This window comes from Ammospiza caudacuta, chromosome 6 (genome assembly GCF_027887145.1).
Source record: "Ammospiza caudacuta isolate bAmmCau1 chromosome 6, bAmmCau1.pri, whole genome shotgun sequence".
Taxonomy (NCBI): domain Eukaryota; kingdom Metazoa; phylum Chordata; class Aves; order Passeriformes; family Passerellidae; genus Ammospiza; species Ammospiza caudacuta.
The window spans coordinates 13,838,388-13,853,674 of record NC_080598.1 but is presented as its reverse complement, the minus strand read 5'-3'; the positions used below and the strand labels follow the sequence as shown (position 1 = coordinate 13,853,674).

The window sequence follows — 15,287 nt, the reverse complement described above, 5'->3', positions numbered from 1 at the left end:
CACCCGGGTGGCAGAGCCACCACATCTCTAGAGCCCAAGGTGACACCATGGTGGCAGGGCTGAGGTGACACCAGGTAATGGAGGTGACACGCTGGTGGCAAGGCCCAAGGTAGCACCACAGGCATACGCTGACACCATGGTGGTGTCATGGCGTTGGGTGCCAGCAAGACTCTGGCCGAGCTCAGGGACAAGGGGACTCCCGAGGGGACATCACAATGAAAACAGGCAGCAGCAGGCACAGACATGGAGGTGGCGGCTCCTTTACTGCCGAGCGCAGGCACAGCAGCGTGAGGTCACCGCACGGACAGTGAGGGGACGGGCCCTGTCCCTGTCCCTGCACCCGTCCCGCTGCCAGGATGGCCCCAAGATTGCTCCCATGCCTGGATCCCAGGAAGAGTCACTGGTGGCAGCGTGGTGGCAGGGGCTCAGTGGTGGCTTGTGGTGCGTCACAGCGTTTGTGCCACTGTCCAGCTGATGCCTTCTCATGGTGGCACAGTGGCCCTTCCCTGCGTCAGGTGCCCTGGGAATGGCCACTCCAGAGTCAGCACCAGGCACCTCTCTTGCAATGGCACGGGAGCCATTCCCTGTTCCCGCTGTGCTGGAAAAGGTGACACTGGAGCTGGCTCTGGGCTTCTCTCCCACATTGTCACCTCCACTCTGGACACCAGGAAGAACTGGATGCCTGCGGGTCCCAGCCTGGGGGGCACAGGAGAGGCATCAGACCCACTTGAGGGGTGGGACAGCACTGGGGACAAGTGTCCCTGCAGGACTGTCCCCTGGGGGCCTGGCTGGCCTATGGTGGCTCCAGGCTCACCAGGATGCTGGTGTGGCTCTGCTTTGTTCGGCGCAGGACATTCCTTGCTCTCCGTCTCTGCAGCTGCTTCTTCCTGTGTGGCTCCATCTGTGCCAGTGGTAAAGTGGCACTGGGACATCTGCACCCTCTGTCACCATGTTCCACCCTGGCTCTGAGTCTCTGCCACCTCAAAATCAGTGGCACATGGAGACTCACCTGTTGGCTGGGGCTGTGGAAATCATCTGGGATCCCGTCGGACACGGAGCTGTCAGACCCACTGGTGCTGCAGGGGGAAGAACCATCTGCAGCCCCCAGTGGCACCATGGGGTGACATGAGGTGACAGGGGATGACATACCTGGACTCAAGCTCTGAGGGGGACACATCACTCCAGCTGCCTCCAGAGCCTGGCTCACGACCCATCCTCCGCTGCAGCAGTGCATCCACCTCCACCAGGCTCTGCTGGAGCTGCAGGACAGTGCCAGTGTCATGGTGTCACCACGGTCCCACGGCACCAGGACTCCCTGAGCCAGGCCCAAGCCCACCTTGGCGGGTGTAGGGTCGCAGAAGTCGAGCAGGGTGTCACAGAGGAGGCGGCCCAGTGACTCGAGATCCTCCACGCTAAAGTGGGAGCTTCTCCCGCCTGCAGGGGACAGGGAAAAGGAAACAAGGGCAGCTTCCCAGCCCAGGACCACCCCACTGGCACTGTCCCTGTGGCTGTGGCAGCCCCTCACCCAGTGTGGAGCCACTGAAGGCCACCTCCAGGGTGTAGCTGTGGGAGACACCCAAGCGCCACATGGAGACCCGGCCTGTCCCCTCTTTGCTCTTCTGCACCTGGAACTTGCAGCTGGAGAAGGAGAACTGGAGGCCCCCAAGGTCAGAGGGGTCCCAGCCCCACAGGGACAGCTGGGGAAGCAGCACACTGGCTGCATTCCCGCTGCCACCACAACACGGTGGCCCTGAGGCATCCGTGTCCTACCTTGTTGGGGGCGTTTTTGCTCAGCATCAGGGGGAACACGCGTTGGCGCAGCCGTGTCCCAGTGCCGTCCCCGCTGCCATCGCAGCCGTACATGAAGACATTGTTCTTCCTGCTGTGTCCATGGAAGTCGCAGTACAGCACCACCTCCCGCTCCGCCAGCTCCCTGCACATATCAGGATACGGCCACCAGCACCGCCACAGGAGTGGCCCTGTGCCACTGGCTCCCCACACCCGCCTCACCTTTGGACCATGGCCCGCAGGTGCCACACGCCAGGGAAGGAGCCGGGAAGCGCCTTCCCATAGGCCCTGTTGGGATCCCGTCCCGCCAGGGAGCAGCGGGAGTTGCCCACCACCACCCCATCGGGGTTGAGCATTGGCACCACCTTGAAGACGAAGAGGCGGCGCAGGAGCTGTGTGTCCTCGTGGGGGCTCAGCAGGAAATCCAGGAATCCCCGCATGGCCCAGGAGCCGCCGCTCTCACCGGGATGTACACGGGCACTCAGCACCACCGTGCGCTTGCCGGCCGTGCCGCCCGGGCCGGTGATGGTCAGCAGGGGCACGGTGTTGCCAGCCAGGCTGCGGCACAGCACCCGCACCGTGCAGTACCGTGAGCGCACCGGGTCGGCCGCCAGCACGCGCAGGTAGCGCCCCAGATCCGAATAGGTGTAGGGGTAGCAGGCAGCAAAGAAACAGGTGTCACCATCATGTGGGAAGCGCATGGTCCAGCTGAGCCGGAACAGCGGTGGCTCCCCCGCACTGCCACGGTAGTAGCAGACATCGGTCCCGACCCGGCGCCAGCCTATGCCACGGCTCTGGGCATCCTGCTGCGAGTAGAACAGCGGCTGCAGGCCCTGGCCATAGAGGCTCTTGGGCTTGGCCATGTTGGCGATGGTGAAGCGGTAGAGCGGCTCCTGCTGTGTGTTTTGGACACGGAAGTAGAACCACTGTGTGTGTTTGGCTGTGTACAGGTCTGGCCGCAGCATCAGCACGTACTCGTAGGGTCCCCTGTGTGGAGGGAAGGGCAGTGCTCCGGCTCCAAGCTGGCATGAAAGGCCCCATGGACCCCGTCCTCTCTCTTACACCTTGATGGCCTTCTGGAGGTTCCCACTCTCAAAGCGGGACTCGAAGAGCAGCGTGGTGTCCTGGGGACCCTCCAAGGGGGCTGCTGGCGAGGAGAGTGGTCCTGGGGCTCCTCCAACCCGAGCATGGGTAAAGCAGGAACCTTGGAGCGCTGTGGGGGGAGCAGGGACAGTGGTGGGGGGCTTGGGAGAGCGGAGGCATGCAGGGGTGCTGCCTGTGCTCCCTTACCTGGGCTGGAGTGGTAGACAACAGTGCCCTGCTCCTCACCGAGGGTGCACAGGGCCTGCTCTGGGCCCATGGGTGGGCAGAAGGGCTCTGGTTTGGGGAGAACCCACTCTGGGAGAGAGGGGGACACAGAGACAAATGCCATACACACAACAAAGGTCTGACCAGGGGTGAGGCAGGGGAGAGCTGGAGCACCCCCTCACCAATGTGCTCAATCCTCTCCGGGATGACTTCACACTCCACAGGCCAGCGGGGAGCAGGGAGGGAGAACGGAGCCTGTGGTTCTCCTGGAAACCTCCAGGGCTGCCTAAAGGGGGTCAGTCTGCCCTGGTGGGGCGTCTGCACCACCCTGGGGGCTGCAAGAGCACCGGGAAGGGCTGGGGAGACCATTGTGGTTGGGGTAGGGGCACCCCCCAAAACCAAGGCAGGGACAGGGAGAGGCCCTCCCCCCACACTTGCTGCGCTGGGAGGACGCTGTGCTCAGGGGCTGTGAGGGGCTGCAGGGTCTCACTCACGGTTTGGCTCGTGCCCAGGAGCTCGCTGCCAGCCAGGGCCGGTGCTCCCCATGGTGGATGCCTTGGGATGCTGCCCGGAGGGTTCCCCCGGGGACACTGCAGTCTCTTCCCCGCCCAGCTTCTCATCTTGGGGAGAACAGCGCTGCAGCCAGGGGGCAGGAGGGGACACGGCCCAGGGACAGGGGGCACAGCAGCCAAGACTCACCTCGGAAGTAGCCATAGAAGCGCAGGTGGGTGCGGATGAAGCTGTCATAGGGTTTCAGGACCTGTCCCCCCCTGAACCTCCCCAGAGCCCCCTCCCCGCCCTGGGCAGCGCGGCGCCCTGCGGGCTCCATGGCTGGAGAGCCCCGGGAGAGCCGGAACAGCAGAGGCAGCGTCAGGGCTGGGCTGGCACCCGGTTGCTGAGTTACAGGGAGGAATGGGGCAGTCCTGGAGCAGAGGTGGGAAAGGAGCCAGAGGGATTTCAGGGAGTCATTAAAGATGGAAAAGACCTCCAGGATCATTGAGCCCAACCTGTGACCAATCTCCACCTCATCATCCAGACCAGAGCACCGAGGTGTTCATGTGATTCCATGTCCAGTCATTCCTCGGACACCTCCAGGGCTGGGGACTCCACCACCTTTCTGAGCAGCCCCTTCTCATGCCTCACACCACTTTCTATGAAGAAATTCCTCCTCTTGTCCAACCTCAACTTCCCCTGGCAGAGTTTGAGGCTGTTTTATCTTGTCCTGTCCCTTGTTCCCTGGCGGCAGCAGACCCTGACACAGCCCCTGGCTGCACCCTCCTGTCAGGGAATTGTGGAGAGCCAGAGGGTCACCCCCCAGGCCTCCTTGAATCCAGGCTGAGGCCCCCCCAGCTCCTCCTGGTGCTCCAGACCCTTCATCTGCTCCATTCCCTTCTTTGGACAGCCCCTCTTGCCACGAGGGCCCCAGGTAGAGTGGAGGTCACCTCCACTGCTGGAGGTGGCCCAGCAGTGTCAGAACAGAGGACAAGCCTGTGGCCACACCAATGCTGGGACAGTCCAGGTGCCATCGGCCTTTTGTCCACCTGGGTTCCTGTTCAGCTGCTCTCACCAGCACATCCAGGGCCCTTCCGGGCTTTCCAGCCTCTTCCTCCAGCCTGGAGCATTCAACAGGGTTTGTGTGACCCAAGTGTAGGACCTGGCACTCGGCCTTTACCCTCAGCCCTTCAATCCAGCCTGTCCAGTTTCCTCTGCAGAGCCTTCCTGCCTCCACAACCCACACACCCACCCAACTTCTAATTGTGGATTACAGGGGTCTGTTGTGCTCCCCATCCCCATCTAGCACCTGCCCTCAGCAGAATCAGTGAGATGACACTTCCCAAACTGCTACAATTTATTGGACAATGGTCAAAGGAACTGTACATCTGTAAAAAAAACAAAAAACCCCAAGAGGTGGGCACGGCCTCATGTGCTTGAGGCTGTTTTCCTCCGCTTCAGCCGTGACCGCCAGTCCTCTGGCAGTGCCTCGAAGTTGGCGTTTCTCTCAGCCATGCCACTGCAGGGATAAAGCGGAATGTCAGCACCCAGCTGGCTCTCTCATGGATCCCCCCACCTTTACAAGGGACCAGGAAACGTCCTGGTGCCAGCCCCCAGGGTCTGTACCTCATCAGCTGCTGCTGCTTCCACTCCTCGATGCGCCGCTGGGCTGTGGTCTCCCGGTCCTCCTCGCTGGAGCTGGAATTCTCCTCCTCATCCAGCTCCCGCTGGATACTCTGCCACTTCTTCACCAGCGATGGCATCTTCGTCTTGCCCTTCTTGCCCTGTGCCACAAAAATGACAGTGGTGAGTGTGGCTGGAAAGGGAGGAGGGAAGGAATGGTGTCAGTGTGAGACCGTCTGGCCTACCGGCCTACCTTGTCCTTGCGCCCCTTCCTCGGCTTCTCCTTCTCCGGAGGCGGCGGCGCCTTGGGGGTGGGCGGTGGGGGTGTCTGTGGGGGTGGTGGGGGCGGTGGCTGCTCTGCTGCAGTGCCCGTGGCTGGCAGCGCTCCCCGTGCCGGCACCGGCTGCGTGCTGGCCGTGGTGGCCGGGCTGACGGGCACGGCGCACTCCGAATATCCCATCATGGAAGGAGCGGCAGGTCCCGTCACACCCAGGTAGCTGGACTGCAGCCCCAGCGCCGCGGGCTGAGGGCCAGCGGGGCCCGGAGCCATGCGGAGGTTGGGCCGTCCCTGGATCTCGCTCTGGAGGCGCTGGCGGGGCCTTAGGGAGGCCAGGGGCACGGCTGATGGCTGGTACTTGCCCGTGGCCATCAGGGGCTGGCTGTAGATGACGGGGCAGCTGCCAACGGTGGCCGTGCGCTGCATCAGCCCCGGGCTCATCTCCACTGCTTTCCTCTTCTGTGGCTTGGCCGAGAGCAGCGGGGCTGGGCTCGGATCGACAGTGGTCTGGAAGAGAGTGCTGAGGTGAGTGTTGAGGCAGAAGCACCATTACACACCCATTTCCCAGAGTCTCTGGAATCAGTGGAGCCCTGGCTCCAGTGCTCACCTGGCTGCTGCTGGCAGCAGGGCGCACCAGGGACTTCAGGGGAGCATCCTCCTCTGTTCCTGGGGCAGGTGGCTCCTCACCCCCCTCATCTTCCATCTCCACTTCCTGGATCTCCCCATCTTCTCCAGGCGGTGGGGGTGGCGGTGGAGGTGGCGGGGGCGAGTCTGGGGGGGGTGGAGGCGGCGGAGGCATTTCCAAAGGCAAGGGAGGTTGGAGGACTGGGACGGAGGACTGAAGCAGAGTCCAAAATGGAGTGAGTGGCATGAGAGATGTAGCAGGAACTTGGCCTGAGAAGGATTCTTTACAAAGGGAGCCTGAAGAACAGACATTGACACAGGCTTGAATGCATGGCCTACAATCTATACCACCTGCTCTTGCCCATGGTCCCACTTGGAGACACCACCACTGTGGACTGCCCTGTCCCCCACCCTGTGCTCTGGGGCCAGGACCCCCCCTGCCAGCGAGGCGTACCTGCGGGGTGCTCGGTGGGCCCCTCGGCCTGCTCTCCTTTGTCTTTGGGAGGTGGCTTTGGAGGACTGTCGGGTTTTCTGTCGGCGGCACCTCGCTGTCCCTCCTCTTCGTCCTCCCCATCGGGGAACTCCCACTGCGACTCTCCCGAGCGCTCGTTAACATAGAAATAGCGTCTATGCTCCCTAGATCACAAGAAAGAGAAGGAGGCTTCAGCTTCCCTTCTCCGCCCCCGACACTCCAAGGCGGGCCTGCCCACGACAGCAGTGCGCTCTCGCAGGGGAGACCCTCGTGCAGCAGGGCTGCTGCTTTCCCACACACAACAAACAACTTTGAGGACAGAGGCAGGAGAGGCCCGAGCCGACTCGCTCAAAGCTATTTACTATCGCTGGCTGCGGGAACGTCGCCCTGAGCCCCCCCGCTCCGAGGGAGAGGAGGGCCGGAACGCTGGCAACGTCTCGCTAGCATTGGGACTTTCAGCACGGCCTTGGCTGAAAGTCGCCCTTGGAGAAGAGGCACAGGGGAACAGCCCAATGGACGGAAGCGGCTGCCCCCCTACCCCATGGTGCGCAGAGTTTTTTATGATACTCTTGGTGTCAAACACACAGTGAATGCTAGAGAGAGGGAGCGGATCTGGGAGCTGAAAAACAAAAGAGCAAAGATTTCAAACAAAGGAAAATTAATCAAGAAAGCCAAATAGACAAAGAAATGTTTGGGTCTGACCTGCTGGCAGGAGACAGAAATCTTGTTCTTCATTCCGTCGGTGAGTTGAAGTTTGTCCTTTAGAAGAGCTGTTGGTCAGAAGAGTTGATCCAGAGATCCTGCAAAGTTCACAGAGCTCTCGCATGCGCGACCCCCCAGGCCCGCCCTCCACAGCGCTGGACACTCGCGAGAGGCACAACCAGCTCTGTCCGTCAGGAATCGGCTCCGTCGCAAAGCACTGGGCACTCTGTCTGGATCCTCCAGTTTGGCGGCCGGCCCAAACTCTGCGAGTGCCGGACGTTTCTCTGCCTGCCCAGCACTAACAGAAGCCGCTCTCAGTCTGCCAGAGGGACGGCGCCAGCGTCGTCGGGTGGTTGATGGTCACAAATCATGTCTGAGATGTCAGAGATGAAAGGTGAGAAAGGAGGAGAGCGCGTACCTGTCCCAGTGGCAGGACCAGCCTTTAGGGGTGGCGTTTATTTCGTATTGTTTAAGCTGTTCGGCTGCGTCTTGGAGTTTGCGTTTGAGGTAGTTTCCATTGAGAGCACCTTCTCGCCAGTCTGCAATGCGGGTCTAGAGGGCAAGAACCGGGGGAAGCCGGTGAGGTGGGCTGCCAGAGGCCCTGGGGGGGACGGGACTCGAGGATCGGGAGGCTCCCTTCCGGCACGGGACGCGGGGGCCAGGAGGAGGACACCCCGCCTCCGCGCCAAGCCACGCTCTCCCCCCGCCGAGGAAGGGAGGGCGCCACGAGGCTCACGCAGCACGGGCGCTCGGACGGACGGCGGATTGCATCCGATCCGCTCCGGAACACGAGGCCGGAGCGAGGGGCGAAGGCTCGGTTACCTCTGTCTGCAACAGCAACATGTGGAAGTTGGAGATAGATTGTCTGTTGATGCCCAGGAACTCCAATTTACTAGTCAGAGTATTTGCCAGCTCTCCAATCTGAAACTGCCAGGAAAAAGGACAGAGTCAAGAGCTGTCTTCTGGGAGCAGCACTGGGCGGCTACGGCCCCGCGGCTCTCGAGAAACACCGCTCGGGACCACCCACAGCCCCTCAGCCTGGAGGGACTGGGACGTGCCACCCTGGCCCTGTGTGTTTGTCACCCCCTCTGTTAAGGCCTGCTACATCCTGCACCCCAGGGACAGGGCAGCGTGGGTGGCTGGGTGACAGCTCCTCTACGGACTGCGCTTGACTCTGTGCGGAAGGACAGCACAGGCTCTGGTAGCTCTGGTACTTGGGAGTTACAGCAGAACCATCACCACAGCAGATACCTAAGACTGTTTCCCAAATAAATAGGCCAGGATGTCATTCCAGATTCTGTAAATAACTGCTTTCCAGAGAAACTAGCAGGAAAGCACCAGAAAGGGACAACAGCTCTGGATTTACTCCAGAGCAGAGGCAGCAGCTACACCAAAACTCAGGTCAGCTCATGGCAACCACAGCTACTCGACCCCAGCATCCCATGGGAGTGAAACCTCCAGTCTGGGGACACGGGGAACCCTGACTCCATCCTCCTGACTGAAGGCACTGCATGGAAGCAGCCACAAGCCAGAAGGGAATCCAGAACAAGAAATGTCTGCAAGTGGCATCACCACTGCTTTAAGGAAGGCTTTAAAAATATCTAACTTCACTCCTCCGAAGAGGCTTTGGAATGTCCACCAAAGCCACCAAAGAAGCATCTGTCTCCAGGGGTGATGGGCCAGACAAGCAAGCCCTAGAGAAGACCAAGGCAGGCATATGAATCCCCATGTTAATGTGTCTCTGGAGAAGCCAGGGAACATCCCGGAGCAGAGGGTGACTTGGGAGCGGTGGCCCCGGCACAGCTCCTGTAACCAGAGAGATCCCAACCCGATGAACAAATGGCACTGGTTACCCAGGGAGCCGGCATTCCTCCAACAGCTCTAAGGGAATCCTGCATGGAAAAGCACCACACGGTCTGTCACAGTGCCCAGAAGGAGAAGGGGACTGCACAGGGGACTGCAGAGAGGACCCACAAGTCCAGCCCTGCTACACGCTTTTATTCTTTAAATTAATTAAAAAATCAGGTCTCAAATGGATGCTGCACTGAGGAACGCTCAGTTTTGGTCTGGGAATGTTACATCTCAAAATCCTTTAAGGAGTTGTTTTATGGGGGAGATACGAGATTTTTCACAAGGACAAAAGGACCTTCCTTTTCACCCCAGAAAAATTATTTAAGTGGTGAGGAATGAGGACAGGGATAGGCAACTCTCACTGCAGGTTCCACCTGGGCTCCACTATGAGCCGGCGTTTCCCCATCTGCCACAGGGAGGTGACAACATTTCCAACGTCACAGAATAACTGCAGAGCCAAATTTTATGCCGCAGGAGATCTCAGGGTAACAACTGACCTGGGGACTAAAGGACAAACGGGAAAGATCTCCCCTACTGCTCTGTCATACTGCCCTAGAGCCTGGAGCTCTACTATGGATCAGGGAACTGATCCAGTGCAGCCAAAGGAGCAAACCAAGGCCCAGAGAAGAGCTATCAGCAGGATGCTGCAGAAATCCCCAGGGCTTCCCCAGCTTGTATCTAAGAGTAATGCCGGGCGAAGGGCAGAGTGGTACCGTCAGCCTCAAGAAACGGAGAGATTACGGACGAGGAATCTTCAGCCTGGAAACGGGACGACTGACCGGGCCAGAGACTGGAATATTGTTAGTGGTGAAAACAAAGTCAAGATCAAACTGGTTGTCCTCTGCCACAACAACACCCAGGGCTCAGTCTTTGCCCTCCCACACCCTCCTTTCATCCAAGTTTTTGCTGCCAAATCCTACTGGAGACAGGATATCGTCCCAGCCCTGCAGAGCCCTTCCTTCTCAAGCTGTTCCCACAGGCACACCAGGATCTGAGCTTTAAAAGCTTCAGGTGGGCCAAACGCAGAGCCCAAAGCTCCAGTGTCCCCAGGGAAGAGGTGGCTGGGGGAACCAGCACGTCCCTTGCTCCTGCTGGCAGCTGGAGCACCCACGACATCCCTCATCTCATGGACATGCACCTCTACCTATCCATACCTTTAGATCCTGCTCCTCCTCTTCCATTTTTGGAGCCCCTTGTGATTTGGCTTTTTCCTGGGGCTCCTCAGATTCTGCCTCTTTGTCTGAGCTCAGATCAGTTGCTTCTGTGCTCGGGGCTGCAGGAGAAAGAAGGACAAGTCAGTCCTTGTCCCATCACTACCCTGGCAGTGCCAGCAGCTGGCTGGACACTGTGCCTGGAACCAAAGGCAATGCGGGCAACAGTGGGCAAAGAGCTAGGACCCACCAGAGCCAGTGACACCAGCCTGAAATTTAAAAGGATGGATGGTCACTGCTCTGTTTTGGTGGTGGGGATCCTTCCAGAAGGATAACATGGAAGGGGAGCATTGGAGCAGCTACAGTGCAAAGCAGCGATGAGGCAAGACCTGGAAAATTGGGCATCAGGGAAGCAGGAAGAGACAAACTCCCAAAATCTGTCAATAACAGGTACTAGGTATTACATAAGTTAATTATGAAAGACTGAAGAGGTCCCCAAAAGCTGCCAATACCAGAAGGTTTTGCCTTCAGATTACCAATTCACTGTCAAAGCAATCAAATCCAAAGAAAGAATTTTGTGACAGAGTCCCACAGGCATCTGGGGAGAAACCCCAATTCCCAGCATGTCCTGGTGCTGGAAGGCATGACACTTCCCTAAATCACCCTCTGGCAGCAGGGTGCTCAACTTAAAACTGGTTATTTTGGAGTGACAGCTTGTTGTTCCCTAGGCTAAGGTGGAAACTGGTGCTGCTGGGAAGTGCTAGCTTCAGGGTTATTTGCAAAGCCCTCTGGCAAAACCATTCATTTTCCTGTGCAAAAATTACATCACTGACTTAATACTAGAGCTGTCACCCAGCTCATGCCTCTGCCTGAAGCAGAGGTGCCTCAGGGCCACAAGAACCCTGGGATGGGGCAAGCACCAACTCCCACTCCAGCAGGACACAGCCTGCTGTAGGCACTTTGGTACCAGTTTTTCCTTGAAAAAGCAGTTTCATTCAGCTTTCTGTGCTGCAGGCACACAAATCTTGTGCTGGTTAGGGACTGGCACATCCAGAGAAAAGCAGACTCAGGGGGACCTTCTTGGTCCCCACAATGCCCAGAGAGAAGGGTGGAGTCAGGTTCTGCTCCCAGCAAACAAGAGACAGGACAAGAAGAAACAGCCTTAAGTTGTGCCAAGGGACATTAAAGTAGGATATTGGGGGAAATTTCATAGTGGAAAGAGCTGTCCAGCCCTTGCACAGGCTGCCCAGGGATGTGGTAGAGTCTCCATCCCTGGAGGGATTAAAAAACCATGCGGATGTGGCACCTGGGGACACAGGTTATGGTGGCCTTGGCAGTGCTCGGGGAACAGCTGGACTCCATGACCTTAGAGGGCATTTCCAACTTGAACTACTCCATGATTCTACAATCTGGGAGTCCCAGGGTTGCTGGGCACAGAGTGGTCCTTAAAATGCTATAGCTGGTGCATTTTGGGAAGCACAGCTCTGGGGGATCCAACTGGAACATGAGAGGTAGTCGTGTATGACTGATATATCCACACACACACCCTGAGTTGAACCAGCTCCACAGAAACAGGGCTGCTTTTCCACAAAGGCTGGAGTTACATTCCCTACACACCGAGTGTGGGGCCCTGGAGTGGCTCCAGGGACACTGCAGCTGTCTGGAATTCAGTACCAGGCAGCTCAAAAACTGAACTTTACAAGTGGAGGGTGACAGTACCCATTGTGCCACAGGCTGGATTTGTGATGTTGGGAGGAACAGGAAGGCAATGGGACGTGAGGCAGCTGTTATCTGTGTCCTGTCCCCCAAGAACCACTGAATACTGAACTCTTCTCCTCATGTGGGTAATTAAAATAGAGAGACGGTGGCAGAGGAGCAGCTTATCCCAGGGAGGCTGGGCTGTGACAGAGCCACCCTCAGCCTGTTCCCACCTGGCACACGTACCTCACAGCCCTTCCTGGCACTGCTCCGCAGGTCTTCAGGAATGGAGACCCCCTGCTCCTGCCTCCAAAGGAAGCCTTTCCAATTACCTGCTTCTCCTGCCTCTGGGCTCTCCCGGCCCGTTTTGCTGGGGCCTCGGCTGGCGGCCTCGGGGCTGGTGGCTCCCACGAACAGTTTCCATTTGCCCCTCTTGGAGGCCAGCCTGCGGGACGCGTCCTGCAGGGCCGACTGGCTCCCGTCGGAGAGCGGGCTGGAGCCCGAGACGCTGCCATCCCCCTCCTCCAGGGCACGCAGCTCCGCCTGCCGGGACACGACACCCCGGTGCATTCCCAGCAACGCCATGGCTGCCACGTGTGCCCCGTTTCCAGGACAAACATCTCCCATTACCTTTTTCCTCTCCAGCACCATCTCCAGCTCTAGTGTGTCCTGCTCCTCCTCCTCGCTCTCCCCTGACTGCACCACGCTGCACAGATCCTCCTGCCCTGTGTCTTCCAGGGGGTCCCTGCTGGGCTCTGGCTCTTCTGGGACAGCTGGTGCCTCTTCCACTTTCGCCTCCTCTTCCAGAGGTGGCTCAACCTCCTCTTTGCAAATCACTTTCCTCCTCCAGCGCTCCTCTTCCTCCTTCACCACGTCGGGCACGAGTGGGGCCAGGAGGGCCGCAGCCACTCCCTTCCTCTCTTCCTCACTGTTGGAGAGAGCCTGCACTCCTTCATTCACTTCCTGTGGGATGAGCTCCATGTGAGCTTTCTGACAGCTGCCTGGGAAAGAGCCCATGCTGCCAGGCCCCTCCTAGGGCTGTGGATGGAGCAGAGCATCCCAGCTGCTTCCAAGGAAACCCAAGGAGGTGCCTGCAAGCCCCATGGCAGCCAGAACCCACAGGACTGACCTTCTTCACCTCCCGCTTGCTGAGGCTGGTCCCACGGCCAGCGCTGCCTGGGGTCCCCTTCTCCTGAGGGAATGGCTCCGTGGCTGCCATGAAGCTGCCATTGGTGCCTGCCACGGTGCTGCTGAGGAAGGCATGAAGGAATGAAGGGCAGGATTGGGACAACATCCCACAAGGACACATCTTGGAGGTCTTGCTCACCTGTGCTGGTAATGCTGCAGGCCCTGGACCTGCGTTGCCAAGTACTGTGGCAGCTCCCAGGTCACCTCGTTGCTCTGGGTGTTCCAATAGTAGTAGCAGCCGGTGTTCTCATCCCACACTTCCTGCCAGTCGCCCATCTCCAGCTCTCCCACTGCCAGGGGACAAGGACAGCCTGTCACTCCCCTCTCCCCAGTGACACCTGTCTGTCAGCACCCCTCTGGAGAGAGGAAGGGCTCTCACCTCCGGCCAGCGAGCACTGGGTGTCGTACTGCCACTCGGGGGCCGCTGCCGAGCCCGTGCCGTTGGCTGTGCCCGACGAGGGGCCTGAGCCCGACTCCTTGGGCTCCGGGCGGGGCGGCATCGGGGGCGGCACGGAGGAGGAAGAGGAGGAAGAGGAGGCAGCAGTGGGCTCAGCAGGCTGTGCTGGGGCCGTGATGGCGTCGATCTCCTGTAAAAACAGCATCCCACCATGAGCTTCAAATCCCAAGCCAGATCAAAGCTCTGACTGATGATGACAATACCCTGGACTATGACACCGCCCTCCTCCCGCCACCCCTCCCTCCCTCTGTGCCCACTGGAGGGGCACTCACAGCCAGGAAGTTCGCCAGGGTGCTGTCGATGTCGGCAGAGTTGCTGCCGTTGGCATCCGTGGAACGGGCCGGCTTCTCTGGGGTCTCACCCTCCTCATCATCACTGTCAGCATAGGCACCCAGCAGGCACAAACCCCCTGCAGAAGGGAGAGCGGACACTCAGGGGAACCCTCCTGCTGCCACATGGCACTGGATCCCACCCTCCACCTCTGCTCCAGGTGCCGCTGTGGGAACAGCCCCTGGACAAGTGCCAGGGACAGCCTGGGGGGAATCAGTACAAGAAGCAGTAATAAAATGCATTTAGGAATGAGCAGTCGCCTCTAGGGATATAACAGCATGACTGAAATAATCAACATGGAAACAACTCCAGCCCCAAAGTGAATTATTCAGGAAAGGGTTAATTCCCTTCCATTAAAAATAATAGTTACACATGGTTAATTACCCTGTGTTAAATATACGGGGTTATGGAGAGGAAAACAAACACAGTCCCATAAAAGCCCCTAAATTTAGCATAAAACCCACCACACTTGGAAACACAAAACCCACGCTCAGCATCTCCAAAAACTATTTGGAACCTCACAGCCCTGCACTTTTAGGACCAAAACTCCATACACACCACCAAAAAACAACAAAAAAAAAATCACATAAACGACCCAGCTCCTACATTTAGGACTCCCAAGCCTCCATATCAAGTATCAAGTATCAAAAACGCCTAGACTTAGGACAAAACACCTCTTCTAGGACTAAACTCCCCACATTTTAAACTTTAAATAAATCATGGTTTGAACATAAAAAAATGTTATGTGAGAATCAACCACCCCCAAAATTAAGACAAAAAGCCCCATTTAAAACCACAACGCCAACATTTTTTTTAATCAATATTGTGCACCAGGGGCCGCAAGCACCCCAAAATCCTGAAATTCTCCCCCTGGTTTTTCAGGGGGGATGTAATCCCGCGTCTCATCACACAGCGCTCCCTTACCTGTGGCCTTGACCGCGGCGGGAGCGGGAGGCGGCGGATTCGGAGGGTTGCGGGGCGGCTCCGCCACCGTCTCGGGCTCATCTACGGGGCAGAAGCGTCAATCACGGGGGGTGCTCATGCTGGGGGGGATGGCGGGGGAGGAGCGGATCGGGACCACCCGGTCCCGCCAGGCCGTGCTAGGCCGCACTAGGCCGCACCCCGCCAACAAAGCGCTCCCCGCTTTCCCCCGCCTTCTTCGCCTTACCCGCTTCAGAGCCCGAGTCGCCCCCCTCTCCCGCGGGTCCTGCGGCCTCGTCGCGGCGCGGGGCGGGCGGGGAGAGCTGCAGGATGGGCCGGCGGCCGGGCGCGGCCCGCGCCTTCTTCCCCATGGCGGCGGCTGCGCCTCAGGGCTGGGGCCGCGCG

At 58.9% G+C, this 15,287-nt stretch overlaps 2 protein-coding genes across 4 annotated transcripts; both read right to left on the bottom strand.

Annotated features, from left to right (window-relative positions):
* Positions 1–261: 261 nt before the first annotated feature.
* AGBL2 (AGBL carboxypeptidase 2) lies at positions 262–3,642 on the bottom strand. The gene is made up of 11 exons (XM_058807523.1): positions 3,591–3,642; positions 3,079–3,186; positions 2,851–3,001; positions 2,011–2,775; positions 1,771–1,933; positions 1,526–1,652; positions 1,337–1,434; positions 1,150–1,259; positions 1,010–1,076; positions 815–901; positions 262–696 (listed from the first exon to the last, which is right to left on the bottom strand). Exons 1-11 carry the CDS (start codon positions 3,640–3,642, stop codon positions 262–264), a joined length of 2,163 nt encoding a protein of 720 aa, XP_058663506.1.
* Positions 3,643–4,931: 1,289 nt separating this feature from the next.
* On the bottom strand, positions 4,932–15,280 carry FNBP4 (formin binding protein 4). 3 transcript variants are annotated; one of them, XM_058806488.1, is made up of 16 exons: positions 15,130–15,280; positions 14,886–14,966; positions 13,904–14,040; positions 13,554–13,761; positions 13,314–13,464; positions 13,116–13,236; positions 12,617–12,949; positions 12,319–12,529; positions 10,292–10,410; positions 8,109–8,213; positions 7,705–7,838; positions 6,567–6,748; positions 6,096–6,409; positions 5,465–5,995; positions 5,215–5,372; positions 4,932–5,107 (listed from the first exon to the last, which is right to left on the bottom strand). In XM_058806488.1, exons 1-16 carry the CDS (start codon positions 15,251–15,253, stop codon positions 5,017–5,019), a joined length of 3,000 nt encoding a protein of 999 aa, XP_058662471.1. In that variant the 5' UTR covers positions 15,254–15,280; the 3' UTR covers positions 4,932–5,016. The 3 variants fall into 3 exon arrangements, with proteins under 3 accessions (XP_058662471.1, XP_058662472.1, XP_058662473.1); XM_058806489.1 differs by having other exon boundaries at positions 13,116–13,233; XM_058806490.1 differs by lacking the exon at positions 10,292–10,410 and having other exon boundaries at positions 12,233–12,529.
* Positions 15,281–15,287: the final 7 nt, after the last annotated feature.

Bases quoted from the DNA above. Each gene is read 5' to 3' on its own strand.
- AGBL2 (XM_058807523.1), bottom strand. From the start codon at position 3,642: ATGGGGAGCACCGGCCCTGGCTGGCAGCGAGCTCCTGGGCACGAGCCA. The intron at 3,002-3,078 runs GTAAGGGAGCAC...CTCCCCCCACAG, and splicing joins TGTCTACCACTCCAGCCCAG to CGCTCCAAGGTTCCTGCTTT. The intron at 902-1,009 runs GTGAGTCTCCAT...CCACTGGCACAG, and splicing joins TCCACAGCCCCAGCCAACAG to ATGGAGCCACACAGGAAGAA.
- FNBP4 (XM_058806488.1), bottom strand. From the start codon at position 15,253: ATGGGGAAGAAGGCGCGGGCCGCGCCCGGCCGCCGGCCCATCCTGCAG. The intron at 12,950-13,115 runs GTCAGTCCTGTG...CTCATCCCACAG, and splicing joins GCAAGCGGGAGGTGAAGAAG to GAAGTGAATGAAGGAGTGCA. The intron at 8,214-10,291 runs GTATGGATAGGT...TTTTCCTGGCAG, and splicing joins AGGAGGAGCAGGATCTAAAG to TTTCAGATTGGAGAGCTGGC.